General features: G+C 37.2%; 1 protein-coding gene across 4 annotated transcripts; it reads right to left on the bottom strand.

Moving 5' to 3' along the window:
• Positions 1–56: 56 nt before the first annotated feature.
• Positions 57–17,184, bottom strand: LOC107220414 (protein quick-to-court). Of its 4 annotated transcripts, none has more exons than XM_015659005.2 (8): positions 17,049–17,184; positions 8,962–9,391; positions 5,403–5,669; positions 4,812–5,297; positions 4,326–4,562; positions 4,133–4,228; positions 3,631–3,732; positions 57–2,695 (listed from the first exon to the last, which is right to left on the bottom strand). In XM_015659005.2, the coding sequence occupies exons 2-8, from the start codon at positions 9,379–9,381 to the stop codon at positions 2,486–2,488; spliced, it is 1,818 nt and encodes a 605-aa protein (XP_015514491.1). In that variant the 5' UTR covers positions 9,382–9,391; positions 17,049–17,184; the 3' UTR covers positions 57–2,485. The 4 variants fall into 4 exon arrangements, with proteins under 4 accessions (XP_015514491.1, XP_046589908.1, XP_046589914.1 ...); XM_046733948.1 differs by lacking the exon at positions 57–2,695 and adding an exon at positions 2,709–3,115; XM_046733952.1 differs by lacking the exon at positions 3,631–3,732.
• Positions 17,185–17,948: the final 764 nt, after the last annotated feature.

The following is a 17,948-nucleotide window of genomic DNA, read 5'->3' on the forward strand; positions in this document are numbered from 1 at the left end:
TATAAATAAGAGTAAATCATTTTCTTTGGCAATGTTCATTAATGTTTCTAAAGCAATATAGAATATACTTTTATTTATCTGCATACGTTAGAGTTTGCAAACTAGTAACATACAGTCAAAGGCTGCTTAATGATAATCTTAATTACTTAAGTAGTAATGGAGTAAAAATACTTTTCAGCAGCTGGGGTTTTACAAAAGCTCTGTGCATTCCCACACCGGGTCTCACATCTTTCAAACTAATTAGATCTACGTATTCGTGCATAAATACTTCAAATAGGAAGGATACACAAGCCCAATGTAAAAATTATCGATGGGTTCGTAATCACATGATAATGAATAAATACCTGATTAAGATCAATATTGAAGCTTATAAACTGCAATTACTGAAATTGTAGCCCCTGTTCTTTACATTCCAAGAACCATAAAAACCAACATATTGTTCGTTCCATAAAAATAAATTTTATCATTACCACGGATTGTTATTGTTAGCTAGGTAGTATATATTTGACTTCAGCCTCTTCGATTTATCAGTACTGATAAAATGATTGTACCCTTCAAATAAAAAGTAAAAAAAACTTTTCCCACCAATTACTGTGAAGAAAGAATATACTTTCATTCCATTAGGGGCAACAGAATGAGCTTGCAAAATAATTACAGTATCTGTCAGTAATTGTGAGCCCATCTGTAACAAAGTTATATTTAGACAAACACAGATTTAAAGGTACAATATTTTCCTCAGTCTCCTCTTATTTCTATTCTATCTGGACGCCATACCACCAGACTTCCGATTGATTAAGATATACTCGTTTCCGCAATACAGATATAAATATACTTAATCTATTACCATTTTAGGAATCACTGTAATCCCTGCTGGAGAAGTTTAATACGACATGAAAGATTCTGATAGAGTATTAGAGAATAAGATTCAGAAACACGACAGACTTATCACTTTGTATCATGTTTCTCCATCCTTACCGTGATATTCTTTAATACCTAATCGTGATCTATCAAGTCCTGTCGGACTTTGTAAGCAGGGATATTTCTTAAAGATTAAAGTTTATTTTGAACATGGTTTTGAAAAAATTAATGAAATAGACTCCTTGCAACTGTATGCGAAGCAGTTTTTTTTTCGTACTTCATAAGCAGGATATGAATAAGCATTACATATCATGCACAAAAATTTCAAATCTCAAAATTATACATTATATAGTAATATATTAATATAAGTGAGATTGATTCAAAGTTCCGAATATTTTATCATACGATTCGAAAAGTACATAACATGCTTTTCACTATAATGTATGTGACAGCTGATTGTCAATAAAATAAAAATGCGACATTTCTTTCGATTGTAAAATTAAAACAGTTTACGGATATGTATACGGTAAATGGAATTAAAGATGTAGCTTTAAATCTCGGAACCTTACATCTAAATTTATAGTAAACAGATGCATAATATTAATACTGCTCGCTATCCAGCAGCGGCAAGGTAAAATTTGATGTCTGGTGCTGATTCCAAAGTTCAGGAACAAGGGTTCAAATGGTAATAGCATTCAAAATAAAAATAACACAAACGTTTACAGCATTCATTACAATACTAAGATTCAAATTCAATTTCTTAGTAGCCACGTAATGATTTCAAAAACAGGATTTTTCCCCACTTAAATTAGTAATAAGTTATGTCAAATTTGGAAGATATTCATTACATTTGCGTTAGTCAATTTTATGTATGTTAGTCTGACGGGAAAAAACTTCAACTTGGGGGTGCATACCCTCAAATTTTTTCTTATGGGATTTTAGAATTATCTATGAGTTGGCGTTACGAATTTACCTGAAAGTTGAAGGTTTTTTCCAAAAGGGATGGAATATCAAAATCATGAAATGAATGAATGCTTTTAGTTACAGTAGCTTTCGTTTGAAACCTTGCTCGAACATAAACCTTATTCTAACGGTCCAATCACATTTTACAGAGGTAAAAGTAAAAATTTAGAAGTATGGTAACGTTTGGATCATGTTTAATACGAGGAATATTTGGGAAAGCTACCCACTTATACTCAAAAAATCATGCCACAGAAGTAGCACAAGATCCACTCGCCTCAACTGGCTCAAGTAGCCCAGTTTCACCAAATACTCTGTCTTTGTCCAGAGCGACGGGATAAGCAAGTTTATGTTTATCTCACTGATTTTTACTTTCATTTCTAATTTCAATACATAGATTAATTGATCGATTTGAAAATGAAAAATGTTCTGGAAAATTTCACTGTATACATTTCTAGACATCAGAAAAATGTTTGGTTCAAGAGTCAGCTGTAAAGAATTGACAATGTTGATTGACAAATCGTTGATAAGAAGTAAGTAATATTACTGTGAGTATACTCTATGAAGTAAATGAAGTTTTTCCGTAAACTGCAAACAACTCCAGCACCATACATCATTATTAACATTATTGACGACAATGAAGGCATAGTTTTAGAATAGGTAGTAATTATTTTCTAAGAGATCGATAAAGTTTGTCGATGTTATGCTTCTCTGCTTCAGTAAAACCTAGGATACTTTCAATAGCGTTTAGGTGACCGTTGTGGTTTTCTCTGTCCGTGAGAAAGTAGTAAACTGCTGACTTCAGGAATTGCAGTGTTATTTCAGGATCCAGAGCTCCTTGGCTGCTTCGTGATTCTATGATGCGCCGATACATTGCCTAATACAGTATTATAAAAGTGTTATTACTTTATAAAGTATAATATTGTAATCATCTTTACCCATACTAGTTATCAAAGCTTATATCTGGTACCAAAGCAAAAAAATGACAACCCATAAATACTACACTGGCTGAAAGTTACACATCAATAACAGTGTATAATTCCCATTCTTAAATTTGTGCCGTGGGTTGTAATGTACTTACGATTCGTCATTGGGCCTAGACGAAATAATTTTTGACTAAATATATTTTCTTGCTCTGTACAATCACCAAAAACTCGACCATTCATCATTACAATTAGGTAGAGAAACAAAGAACCATCTTGACAAACCTACTAAGTGCTATGAAAGCGTGCAAACTAAAATTTACCCAGGAGACCATAAGAGGCTGTTTCTTCCAAGTGCTTTCGATGCAGTAGATCTACCGAATAAGGATAAAAATGTCTACATTAACCGTGCTCAATCACATGCAATTTTTTTTTGATAAAGCTAGTATTGCAATATTTACATGTGGACACTGTAAGGTACTGTAATCTACTAAAAGGTAATTTATTCCGAGGACTAAGCGGAAAATGATTGCTTTATGTATATGAAGGATATTTTAAAAATTACTTTTTGCACATCATCGAATGAGATAGTAACTATCATTTGACTGATTACAATGTTGAAAAAGTCACTACGGTGGTAAAAGATTTGACCATTTCTATACTGAGAGATATATTTACAGCAAGTTGAGGGAGAGTTTTTATAAAAAATTGGAATAAAATTCATAATTTGACAAATAGCGCCACCTAGTCCTTGGCAGTCCTTTCGTTTGTTCATCTAACAAAATATATATAAAGGTCCAAAATACTTTAATTGAAAATGAACAGAAGTTGAGAAAGATGCAACAAATTTATTCAAAATCCGTGAGGCAGTTGAGTAAGGAATACAGACCTTACGAACGCCAAGGACCCAGAGAGAAACAGCCTCCTTAGCGCTTAACAAAGTTTTGCTACTATCGGCTGAAATGTGAGGTTCAGGCGTGTAGCTTGTATCCTGTAATAAGTGGCGATTTGGCAAGGTGTTAGTAGATCGTGGCTTCAAAGTAACATACCACAATACATTCGTGTTAGATAAATGACAAAAGTGAAAGCTCCTGTGATGAATATTTGAATATTCGTACAAGTAGAGTAAAATTTATGAGGTTTTATATATTATTTTATGAATAGATTTTCAGGTGAGATTACTGCCAAAATATTCCATACTCAATACATAAAATAGTGTTAATAATCTAGCTTATTCAATTACAGTCTATCCCAACGTATCGCAAACATTCTATTAACGTTTAAATTTTTTCACACCCAATATAGTCTATCACAAGACGAAAAGAAACAGATATTTTCTCCTGAAATTTCACACGATTTTCCACAGACGATCGTACAAACGTAAATATTACCTTAATATTCTCTAATTCGGCTTTCGTTATGGTTAACTGCTGCAGTAATTCAGGTACAGATACTTTCGACGGAGTTTGATGCGCTTGCTCTAATATCTGGAAAAGGGATTAAACGATTAACACGTCATTCATTCTAATTAATCAACTTGTCGATCCAAAGATCCAAGTTCGTAATGATAAAAATTTTTCATACCTGGTCAGCATGTTCTATACGAGCTGCCTCTTGACCTTTGGCATACATTTTCAGATACATCTGTTTATTCCTTTCCTCTTGCTCATCCAGTAAAGCTTTTTGTTCCCCAAGTTCTTTTTTCACAGCCTCTAGCTCGGTCTCCAACTCACGAGTTCGTGTTTCTGCAGCATCCATACTCGGACGAACTTCACAATATCTTATATTTATTTCTGATAGCTGTGTAAGAAGACTCTCCACCTACAGTTGAATACATGATTGGTGGAGGAGATAATTTCATATCTGAGTATAATTTCCATAATGTTTGTATAAAACATAAAAAATGTCAAGTCTATCAAGTTACATAGACCATACCTGGAAACCTAGTATCATTTGCTAGTGCTAACTATCTATATATAACCGTTCCCAAGGAATTCGTGATTAGCCCAATCGGAATAAAAACATGCTATTCCTTTATAATGTCCTCTGTAATACCATTATAACACCCACCTTGTCATTGTGTTTTTGTTTGAGGGTCTGCAATTCGTCGATATGCGTGCGATGCATCTCCTCAATCCTGCTTTCGTACAAATTAACGATTCTTCGTCTTTCCTCATCGCGTTCGTTATTTTGTCTACTGTTTGAAAAGTTGGTACTAGTAGGAGGAAAGGAGGCAGAATCCTTGGAATGAACCGAACTGTCTTCAAAGTGTCCGGAATCCGCCAACGATGAAGGTAGGTCTGAGGAAATAATTTTTTCGGGACTTTCTGGGTTAGTGGGAGACTTGAGGCACCCCTCATCCGGAAGATCTTTGCAAGGTGATTCAGGAGACAGAAGATTATTCTCTCGAACAGTCAAAGCATCGCTACTGTCTGTTCTATCGTCAGGACTGTTGAGGGATGCTTTGTACAAACGCAGTTCCACAACTTCCTTAGCCAGGCGAAATATCTCTTGATCCTTTTCCTCGATTTCCTTCTTAGCATCACTCAAAAGAGTCTACAGTGTAATGAAATATTGATAATGAATGAAATAACTCGATCGTGAAAAAATATTTTAGAATAATCTTGTCTGGTTGAAAATAAACAAACGTTACTCAATTACTTGAAGCTTCCTTATCTGTCGAGCAGCACGTTGAGTCGGTGTAAGATACCGTTCCGTATCACCATTGTGATTGGAACAGTGTACCACATATTTACGGGACTTCCCAGACCAAGTCGTACCATTTAGTGCAAACAGTGCATGATCGCAGGCGCTTGCGGTGCTGCAAGCACTCCCATAGCTTTTCAGGCTATCTGCATCGCTGTCATCAGCCCCCAAGCTCGCGGCCGCGTTGCTATTTCGCGGCCGCACTGGTGTCAGTGACAAACTCTGCAATTATGCAAGAAGAGTGAAGGAAAAGAATAACTCGGATTCCATACATGCCGCAAGGATATAAGAACTGACAATTTTATGCGGGGAAAAAAAGGAAGACAAATGACAGTTAAATACAGATACTGATTTACATATAGCGCGCTGTTTTCAACTTGACGTACGAAATCCAAACGAATGCGCTTCGACATCCTATTTTTTCATGACCACTGAGTACATTAAACGTATAAAAAAGTAATTGCATTACCGCTGTACTCGAGTGTAGACGAAGCTGCTAATTGAATCAGCAGTCCCTCATACTGCGCTAGATAAAAACCATACGTAACGATACATACGTGAAAATCGCATGATTACTTCATCGTGAAACACAGTTTTGTGATGCATATTTTTTAACAGAATATACGAACCCTGTAAGAGTTTAGAAAAAATGATAAACGTAAAATGTACCTTACGTTGCTTGAGTCGATTCATTGTCAGTGACATCGTTTTCCGTTTGACAAACTGCATCGACAGAATTTAAATCCATTTAAAAGAATTAGATCGGAAAGCGTATACAGTATTAGATTGTTGAAATGTTTGCATAAAAATTCAAACATTAGATGTGTTCAACAAGTTATGCATTGTTAATGTTAAATCGAATTGCAATCAATTGGAGATAAAATTTTGATAGTAAATTACCGCCGCAGATATTTGAAATCTGAATATTCGACTAGAAGCAACAAAATCTAGGGACGAAAAATTATGGTACACAAAAATACAGATTTTTATATTTCATTTTCAATGTATATAAACTAAATACGTTTCGTTCACATATGCAGACCACTGTATAAATAATTTATTGACCTTATTAAGTTAATAATCGTCAAGTTCCAACGCGATTTCAAAAGTATTGATACAGATGGCATGAAGTATAAGATAACATTTATTTCTAATTCGAATGCAAGATTGACTATACGTCCACTTACAGAAGCACACCTCCAAGGACCCGATTTATCGTCAAAAACGTCCATGGATACATACAAGATAATTATTCGCACTTTAAGTATTAAACGTTAAAAATGAAACTGCGCAATTCTTTTGACGACGATGATTTTTAATCACGATGAAGACTGTGCCTTCTTGCATAGATGGTAGAACGGTAAACACGGTTCACTTAAAAGTGCCACGGAATATGCGCGTTTGGACGTATGTAATAACTTCATGCATACTAAATTAGTGTAACGTTAATACACCGTCAGTATGCTTATAGGTCAGTAAAGCCAAAGGGATGAAAATTGCGCCGACGCAGCAGAGATTCGTGTCGGAGGTCAGAAGTTCCCGGGCTGAGTCTCACAACCGCCAAGGAATATAGCATACGTATGTGTCTATAGGATATACGAAGCTGTCCATACTTCCAAAGTTTTTAAAACTTTTCTCAAACTTCTTTATCCATCTTTTATACTTGGTAGTTAGTTCACTTTTATCAATTCATGTATAAATTTCAATACAACAGAGTTCAACATTTTTATGACAAATCTATACTCGTTAACTATATATATATATAACTATATATATATATATCAATCTTTATTACAGTCACGCGAATATCCCCTTTGCAGGTCCATAAATCTCGTGAAAGAGACGAGTGACACCAAAACAAGAAACATTCGTTCGTCCGAGAGCGTCTATTGAACCTTACAAGGCCGTCGTAGGATCAACAGATTGCATTGATAACTCACTGCCGTACAGATCTCTTAAGCGGTTAAAGATTCTGTTTGCACGTTTCATCATGGACGAAGAAACGGACACACCGTGAATGCGTTATAGCTTCATATTCGTTCGTTAGCTAATACAGCCATTCACGGCACTAGACTAGATGGTTTTACCAAGTGAAGCTGTTTGTATAACACGTCTGGAGAAATTTTGAAGCATTAAAATCGTTTTCGGTTAATGCTACTTCGCTAAAAAGCTCAAGTTCATTCAGTCAAATCGATGAGGCTATCGTGTGATCAATCACATACCGTAATTACTGGGATCTCGTGTATTAGCTCGAAATTCAAACAGCTCGAATTTACATGAGGATCTAGATAGCAGTGCATCGTTTCACTGTCATCAAAATAACTCACTATTAAGTCAGCGAGTCTCGAAACGTTGTTATTGTTATACTACCTGTTAAAACGAAAGTGCCTGCTCCACGAGCTACAAGTGGCTGTCATACCTCGATCGAGTGATTATAGCTACATAAAGATTGATATGTGTGTGTGTGTGTGTGTGTGTGTGTGTGTGTGTGTGTGTGTGTGTGTGTGTGCGTGCGTGCGTGCGTGCGTGCGTGCGTGCGTGCGTGCGTGCGTGCGTGTGTGCGTGCGCGTGTGTGCGCGTGTGTACACGGTGTAATTTTACTCAATTTGGATCGAGCACGAACGTTTTCGGCGTAAATTTAGACCGCAATCCGCCGTTTCTTGGACAATGACTTTAATCACAAAGAGACGAAAAACGTCCGACAGATAGTTATAAAATAATAATTAAATTAATGAACAAATGATTAATGCAGAATATACCAACGGTGCTAAAAAAAAACCTGCTACAAGCTTACTTGAAATGTGAATCCAGAAAAAAATATTCCAACTGATAACGTATTCTGTCAAGTGAATAGTTAGTCATCTACTTCATAAGCATTACACATGTATACCTTGCCAGTAAGTAATTGGGCTCCGCGTTAATTAACGCAAGTTAATTACGAACGGTCGTTAACTCTGTCGGCTGTGTATAGTACCGGTAACAATTATAACGATCGGTCAGTGGAACTTTCAAGGAAATAAACTTCACTGTATTACATTTTTCTCTCTGTGTATATTAACACAATATCAAACGTTGAACGTGCAGTTTGTTTGTCGGAGGAAAGATTCCAATTCCTCGTCTCGTTGATATCTTACAAACATCGTTGATCGTTTGTAACTGATCACACTATTCAACACCGCGTAATCTTAGCTGCAATGGTGGATACGTAAGAAGATGTAGGTGGTGTGAAAATGCATTCCCGTTTATACAACGTAAAATAAATTGCAACGTGATGTGTATTATCCAAAGAATATTTGCGACGAGAAAAATTGTCGACGGCTATTCACGGATGAGTATAAAAACGGATACATTATAGAACCTTCGAGAAAAGGTATGCGCAATAGAACCACAACGGAATGTATGTGGTACCCTTTGGTAGCGAATGTACCCTGCAATACCCGAAGTATTTGTTACAAAAAGTGTGCGTTCTCGATGGAACGCCGATGACACAACATCAATGATTAATCAGACTTACGAGAGATCGGTGCCGGGGCGAACTGACTCCATTCTCCGTGATGGCGGGGAAGAACTCCTGCGGGTGCCTGGTGTTCCCTTGGAGGTGGTGGACGGCTGAACCCACGGGGGTCCTGTGATGCTGGTGTGCCAGGGCACGTTCCCCGCGCACGCGTAAACTCCCGGCGCGTCGAAGGGGCGCCGGAGATGGCCGGGGGATGCGCGAATTTTCGCCCGAAGTCGGGGACGGCGTCTGCAAGGGCGTCGAAGACACGGCGGCGTTCGCCGGCGTCGAGGGCGACTTCACAACCACGCTGGTACCGCCCGGGGGATCCGGGACGCCGGGGGCGGAAGATTGCCCAGAATTCCGGGCCGAAGTTAAACTCAGCGACTGGAGCGAGCGTTCACTTCCGTGACGAGCCATTCTGTTGGTCCAGCTCATGCTGAATGCGCTGTGAAAAAATTAATTTTATATCGTCAACTGGAATTATTATCAGTCAAGAGGATCCATTCGTGGATTCGTGTACAGTATGATCGCACAGCGAATCAAATATAAATCATTCTAGTAGAATTGTACTTCGGAACGACGATTGTTGGTTGCATTGTGGTTCGCGCAGACGATCTCGGCGGGAATTCGTGAAACGAATTAGCTAACTTTCGACGATAGATTAATTACCAAATGATTTTCAATTTCTTCACTTTGTTTTCGTCGCGTAATTGTCAGTCGGATCACAGATAATTATTACGTAATTAGGGAGGTGGGAGCGATCACCCTTTCGTGCTTCATCCCTAAGTTAACTTACAATAGCTGCTACATAGAGGCGAAGGATTATTAGAGTCAAGTGAGGTTCGTTTGATTCAACTAAATTCTATAGTCAAATGAGGCAAACGGAATAACATGGCGCGAATTCCTTGCCATAACGTGAATTTTGTAACAAGAAAATGTGTGATTGGAATGACTACAAATTAGACAGAACGCACCGTAACAGTTTTGTTTCGAAAATATGAAATTTTGGCATCAAAACAAATTGAGCTTCTTTCAATACAATGTTTTGTTAAGTTAAGAGAGTTCAATGGTTGAAACAAGTATTAAAATTTGTTGTAACAAATATTTTTTACATTCACTGAACATTAAGAGTTATTCAAACGCAAGAAACATATTCATCGAATAATATTATTTATAAATTTGTTGACTCAAAATTTTGCGGGATTCACACGACAATTGGCGTATAAAAACCCGAAAATTTGTTGCTGTATATGCAGCAGTATAAATTGAACATGTGTCAATAGTACTGGTTTATCTACAGTTAACATCAATTGCGATAATTCGAAACTCGACATTATGCTTACTGCGGGTGTAACAGGTGTGACGACAAATTTTTCTTACATTACCGATATGTGATTTCCTGCGCGAGTACCTGGTATTATAAGTATCTCTGAAGCTACTTCCGTAGCGAGAAAGTTCGCCACCTAGTGGTCGTTCATAGCATTAGCATACTGATATTTATGATGAATATATTCTGTACTTGTTTGAAAGCATGTGGTGTTTCTTTTACCTCGTGTACAAGTTAGTGTAACCGATTAAACCAGTTACGCCGAACAATCTCCGGTTAGATTGATGAAGTCTGGCATTCAATTGATGTAAATATTTTGTTGGCTAGATTCATGAACTTATTTTATTCGAAGTACCTAATTTTTACAGTCAACCAATATTCGACTTGAAGGAAAAATACATAAACTTCAATTAAAATGATATTTAGTTGACTCAATTTCGGAAATACATCGAAAGGTTTACTCGAATCAATACTTCACTTGATCGCGACAAGAAAGGCTTTCGTTGAATCAAGGAATTCGCTTGACTAGATCATTTTATCAAACTAGCTAAATCTAAATCGTTGAATTATAGGCATCGTATTTGGAACAAATAAAGAATTACTAGATTGAAGTGAATGGACTCCAACAAAATCTATTTTGTTGAATCAAGAATTCCTTTCCCTCAGTCTACTGATACGCGAGAACATTCGCTAATGCTCAACGATTATACGGATGATAGAGTTTACATAGATTCTATAAGGATGGTGCATAATTGTTGATCAGCTGTACTCATTTCACTTGGAACGACGTGTTTGAACACTTTTCATACGATAACTTCTAAGCCGATAATACAACATTAATGGATACATTCTATTTTAATATATACGTGATTTTCGCAGGAGCTAAAATGATTTATGTCCAAATTACACTTTCTGAGTTCTAAATTGAAGACATGCAGCTAAAATTCGATACAATTATCAAAACCTACTGAATCTATACTGTATTTATACCAAATTTCATGTAAAACGTAGAAAAAATTTCGAAACTATAGAATCTATAAAACCTCATCTCGAGTAAAACGAGCGGAGTAAAGAATTGTGAATCATTTTTAAAATTGAAAGCTTTAAATGAAAATAAAACTATGGTGTCTTACATGCGTACAATCGTTGGATACTTGCAAAGCTCCTCGTATCAACGACAGGTATTACTGACAACTAAAATTTCTGACAAACGTCATTTTGTTTGAATCAAAAATACCAGCGTCAAATTAGTAGTCCAGTTGATGTGTACATTTGAAATTGCAATTATTCGATTGCACTATTTTCTTTTTCTAATCGTTTAAGGGGGGGGGGGGGGGGGATCTAAATCCAGATTTTCTACCGGATCTTGCAGTAGCTTCGGCCGCTATTTTGAATTTAATGGGGAATTGGTATTTGTCAAATATCTTACCTAATTTCAACTTTTGACTAAAAATGTTCACATCTGAACTGGTAGAAAATTTTTGGAATCCTCCAAAAGTTAGGTGCTATCAATTTTTTGTCTACGATTGATATGTTCCCAGTTGAACCATAAATTCAAGACGGCGGCTGAAGCTACTGCGGAATCTGGTCGAAATTCTGAATTCAGACTACCATGAACCCCGCTAACGATTAGAGAAAAAAAATAGTGATACCGAAAAATTGCGATTTCAGGTGTTCTTTTTTGTACATAGCGACTGGGCAAAAGGGGTTTGCTTCTACTTGTATGCAAGACCAAGTTTTGTGTAATGACCACAAGCTTTTGTTGACGTGTTGGATTGCTTTTCGGTGAGAATAAAACGTAATTATTTTATACAATCGCGCACTACGAGACACAGTAAACTACAGTACTCGGCCACTGTGGACAAGTGATTGGTTCGAGCACTTTCTATTAGATCTCGGTGCGTCTTGTATAAAACTATCACAAATATCAAATTGCGCCCGGATCGCTTCGTTGATCACGATTTGCGGTTTCGAAACGAGAATCCTGCACGACTGATTCCAAGGTTAATATTTCACGAACTTTCGAGATAGATCGAACTGAATTGTAAATATATCGCATTGCCAGTCGGGATAGAACATCAAACCCCGAAAATTCATTTATAAACAGAGTAAAAATTAACGATGGGATCAACTTTTAGCACCACACGTTTACGTTCAGTTTCGTTCAGAAATACAGATTAAATGTTGAAAGGAAGATTGAAGAAATTATATTAGAAGACGACTCAACACGAATAAGCGCACGATAAAACATGGTAAAAAAAAGTTTTAGTTTATTTTACGTAAATTGTATATTTAATTTTCGTAACCACTTGACCTGCTCGAATATACAAATTAATAATGAATGACGTTGTCCCAATTTATGTGCTTGCTAATGGCGCAACTTCGATTCAGGCAAGTTATATAGTTTCCAATGCATTTCAAATTGCGGATGTCGCGGCAAAATTATTCGACTAAAAGCTGCAGATTTACCAAGAAATGTCGACAAAAAAAAAAAAAAAATCAATCAACGCTACGCATACATTTACAGTGTACTACAAGTGTACACTGACCAAACAGCAGCCAACCGAGACCGGAGACACTGTACTGAACAGTAACAAGATGGAACAAAGGACCTGTAAAGAATTTTATAGACCGTGGGAAGAGTAGATTTTTCGAAATGTGGTAGATACATACGATACATATCCATTATCGTTTATAGCAATTTTATCTATCGCTGATATTCATTAAACTGATGAATATGCGTCCTTTGAAATAAATTAACGATATCATGATACATACGTTAGTTTTATGCGTGTGTGTGATATTGAAGAAATTGAATTTCCATATACACAACCGATGATCGAGTTGATGTATTCGATTGCTCGCTGGAACATTTTTCATACATTATACGTTTCCTTTCGATGGGTATATTAGATTACACGTTTAATATTCATCGACCCTGTTGTGGACCAGCCGTAAGACCCGATTCACATAGAGCATGCACTTCCGGGACTGACAATGCCTTTGAATGGAACGGTCGTGCTTGCAGATGCCTTGCACGCAATTTAAATTGTGCCGAAGGAAGCGGGATGATTATTTGTGCAAACTCTCTCCCATATATAATCTTAGAACTTTTCAACGGAAACAAGCGCGCAGGTTCTTTCATCTTTACAATATACATGTTTGAGATGTTTTGAGATTCATGAACTTCGAAACGACCTATTATTCCCTTCTTCTGGTGCAGACGCTCCGGAAGAGGTCGAGGACATATTGATCGACACTCAGACACGTTCGCGAAGCCGGATTACGAGGGTGTAGCGGACAGAGTGGGAGGACGAAGATTGACCCAGGTCAGTAATTCGCCCTGGTGAATCGTTTGCGAAATACACGCAACCCGAGTTTTCATTCACCGGCCATGAGAATAATGAAATAATTACCACCGCTCGATATAATCAACCGTACATAATATCATGTTTAAAATTACGCAAGTGAAACGCTTCGTAGAGTCGTATACGTACATATAAATATTATACAGTTGCAAACGCAGTCGAGCTCGGTTGATGAAAATATAAGTGCCTATTCATAGTTTCATACCGTGCGAGCAGAATTTTTACTATACTTGTGATTTACAGTAATGTTCATCAATGCATTGTGCTTCCGGCTAACTCGTTTTCGGTCCAAAACAAAATGCATTTTGTTTCGGATCGAAAACAAGTTACCCCCGAGCCCGAGGCATTAATGAACATTACTGTTCATGTGAATTGTATTGTATTGTTAAGTACAACCACATTGTTAATACGTCGTCAACATCACGAACCGTGAATATTTGACCACTATAGTGCTGGTGGTAGTGGTTATTATCGTATAAGTATAATACTGACAGAATTATGCACTCTGAATCAATGCATCATACCTGAATGTACCGGGAGTTGTAATCTTGACAAGTGATATCAATAATCCTATACTTATACTCGATTCAAGGCAAAAAAATAAAGAAGTTATATCTATACAGTGGCTGAATCAAGCATCAATGTACGTGTAAAAAAATTATTTTTTCTTAAATCGTAAGGACGAAAGAATTACGGAGATGAGGTAGTGGTAAGATTGTTAGAATTGACTTGAACTCCGCAAATTTCTGATTGATTTGTTTATATCGGGTCGCAGAGTATATCACGAGTTTTCGAGTTTCGAATAGGACGCTATACGATCAATGAACCCATTTCGTAGTGAGAAAAAAATGAATACGAGAAAAAAAGTAAGTGGATAAAACCACTGGCTGCGACAAAGAAGCTATAAAATCGACAGACGGAGAAGGGATCTGGAAATTGGAATAGTCATTGCGGTGTCCCTGCGGATCGGAGGTAAAAACATTCGTACCTATGATTACTTAGGGTATAAGTAGTACAACCAATACTCAGCGGCAATTCCTCGGATATTGTGAAGCGACTGGGTAAAAAAAAAAAGTAAATCGACAACCTACCACTAGTCATAATAGGTTTTACAACGCTCCAGTTGACGAGCGCAGGAAATGATCATGGATAGTAAAATCTGTTCAGTTTATACGTGAACAACGAATAACAAAGATTTATTTTTGTTCGATGTATGATAGTAAACATGCAGTAACTCTCACGTTATATTTAAGTATGCCGAATTCGGTGAAAATCAATGCTGTATTGGAATTGATCGATTAAAGCAATGGAATGAACTACATTTACAACAATTGCTTTCTATACTACTGCGGGCCGTGACAAATTGCTACGTGGTTGAAATGATTCTTGCATTTATGTTGTACTGATAAGAAACCATAATAAATAAAGTCAACCTTCCCCTCACGCTGACAATTCTTAGGGACTAATCATTGAATTGAAAACCTTTTAACAATATTTTCAATCACACAATAGAAGAATAATTAAAAAGCATTTTACAGACAAGTATAAACGTTCTGATGCTGCTCGACAGAGTAAAACTAAACCTGGGACAAATAATAATAAGCGAATTACATACGACAATGTAATTGAAAACGAGAAGAGATACCTGCATATAATGTAGCTGTATACAACAAGAAAAAAGGAGAGTGAAAGCGCGGCAACTCGCCACGTTGCATACAACTGTAATATTTGAAAGTTTTAAACAGAATTGAATGCAGATTCTATCAAGGATTCTATTGTCAGGCTTATGTCTGCACCTCGAAGTATTGGCCATTTCATCGGAGACAATAAAAAAATACACTAATGCAATAATAATTGTAGTTCCGTAAGACTCTGCAGAAGATTCTAAACGTTTTCTCTACTACTGAAATGTCACCTTGAGATTCGACAATTGGTTGATAGATTATAGAGCAAGGACATTTTTTGATAAGAAACAATCGTAAACTTGCTTTAATCGAACTCCCTGATTTTTAACACATGAATATTTAAGTTACTGCATAATTGCAGTATCTTGGTGAGTTTTATGCAGATTTCGCAATTACAATAATATATGGAAACGGTTTTGATTAATCGACATGTTATTAACAAACTAAATAAATGCTTCGAATAATTATGAAGAAATTTTCGGTTTGAAATACATCTATACATCAACATTATTCTTACACACGAAATTGCGGACGTTTAAAAGTAGTATAAATAGCTTATCATGATTAGGAATTTGATTATTCGTAACGCATATAAATTGTATTTTTCTTGCGCTCGTTTGAGTAAAAGTTTCAATAGCTGTGTAGATACACGAGTTATCCAGTTCTCGTGCAGTTTGTGCGACATTGGTAATTCACGAAAGTTGTATACATATGTATACCTATACTCCACAATCACGACTCTTCAATTTTAATTCGTTTAGCTATACTGTGTTGCACGAGCGGGTAATAAAGCATAAGCGTGTATTTTTATCATATCATGTATTTTTTCCCAAAAAAAAATGTAGTGTGGGACCTTAGGCCTTGCATTACGGCCTTCTGTGAACGTGAAACTCGGAATGCATGTACGGTTACTTCTAAGTAACTGAAATAATTACTTTACGACGTATTATTTTCGACGGCAACCCTCCCAGGAAACATATAGAAGTATTATATTGAGATACACTATTGATCACTAGCCGGTCTATTTCCATATATAAGAGGTCTGATGTCTATGGTAGCAGTAAAAATAATATAACAGTACTTCGAGAATCACTTTGGGTGACAAACATCAATTATAAAATCATACACTACAATGTTGTAGCTACAAAACGAATGGATCGGTCATATCAAGCCGAGGAGTAAGAATCTATGAACCGATTAGGAAATCGCATTGTTCATTTCATTATCAAATGTGATTTCTGCGACTACAGCGTTCGCTTCGGCCGAAAACGTGTTGGAAACATTAAGTTTATAATTAGCCTCAATCGTCGGGTAAATAAGCGGAAACTCTTTGAGCGGTCTAAGCGTATAGTAACGGAGGGAGGGGAGTCGATGGATACGGGGTATAAACAAACATATTTATCATTTTCTTACGGTGTTATAACCGCGTACCAAGAGTACAGCTACATCCATCATTTTATTATGGAAGACCACTGACGTCAACAAAAAAAGAATCTACTTAAAATATGCAACGTAAGCATATCGTGATAAGATTTTATGCTTACGCTAGAAAATGGTGCGGTACGTTAATGTGACCGATACGAGTTACTCTAGGCTCGCGTAACGGGGACGTTTACTTACATATTAGCAAGCTAGCCGACTTGAAGCGTGTTAAAGGCCTGTCATACGTATTTTATAGAAGAAACTGGTTTGTTTACCAAACGATTATCGTCACAAACTCACCTTAACACAACAGCACGTGGACAAACAGACGCAGTTCAATTTTGAGCAGACCTAAACTCGGAAGTTGCAACACGTCAGAAATAGCAGACGTCAACTGAATCGTCGGCTGGTTTCGCGACACTGATGTCGGGTCGACTTAGGAGGGCTGGAGGGGGGGGGCTGAGCTTACGTTACAACGCTGATGCTAGGAGGGGTGAGCGGAATCAGCGGTGGCGGCCATTTTACGTTGCGAGTTACGTCACTATTCCTTGATAGTATGGTGGGTATAGGTTAGAAGGACAATATCATATGGGATTTTAATTGGAAAAGTGTTCGCGACGAAGCAGCAAATAATAGTTCCACCAGAATGACACTGATAAGGAACAAGGGTTCAACCTGAACAGCAACGCCATCTCATTCGTTCTCTACTTTACGGACATTTTCTATACACGGCGATAGTCGTCCTTACCCTCCTTACCTCTACCCTTCATACTGGTTAGCAGGTTACCTACATTTATGAGAATGGCCGGTTAGCATGCATTCTGCGATGCCGGCACGGTCCCATGGTATGTTGACTGATAAGGGATATCTTTAACGAGATATGTCTGAGTGAGGTCACGCTCGCGTTTTTCGTGTCCCCGATTTTGCAGCGCTTCCTGATGTGGAATGGGTTTCTGGATGTAATTTTTGACGTAACTGGATGACAACCGCACAATAGCGCATATCGATTGTCGACCCACACTCTGCGGGATGTATACTTACACTACAAGCATCTCGAAAATTATGTCCAAAACCTGTTTCCTCTTAGAGGACGCTACTACTTTGGAGATATTTGAGATACGAGACAATACCGGATATGAGAAGCGTGAGAGTGGGCACTTCTCTAAAGAATGACAGAAGACTCGCAATCAGCATTATTGA

The sequence above is a fragment of the Neodiprion lecontei genome, chromosome 1 (genome assembly GCF_021901455.1).
Source record: "Neodiprion lecontei isolate iyNeoLeco1 chromosome 1, iyNeoLeco1.1, whole genome shotgun sequence".
In the NCBI taxonomy this organism is placed as follows: domain Eukaryota; kingdom Metazoa; phylum Arthropoda; class Insecta; order Hymenoptera; family Diprionidae; genus Neodiprion; species Neodiprion lecontei.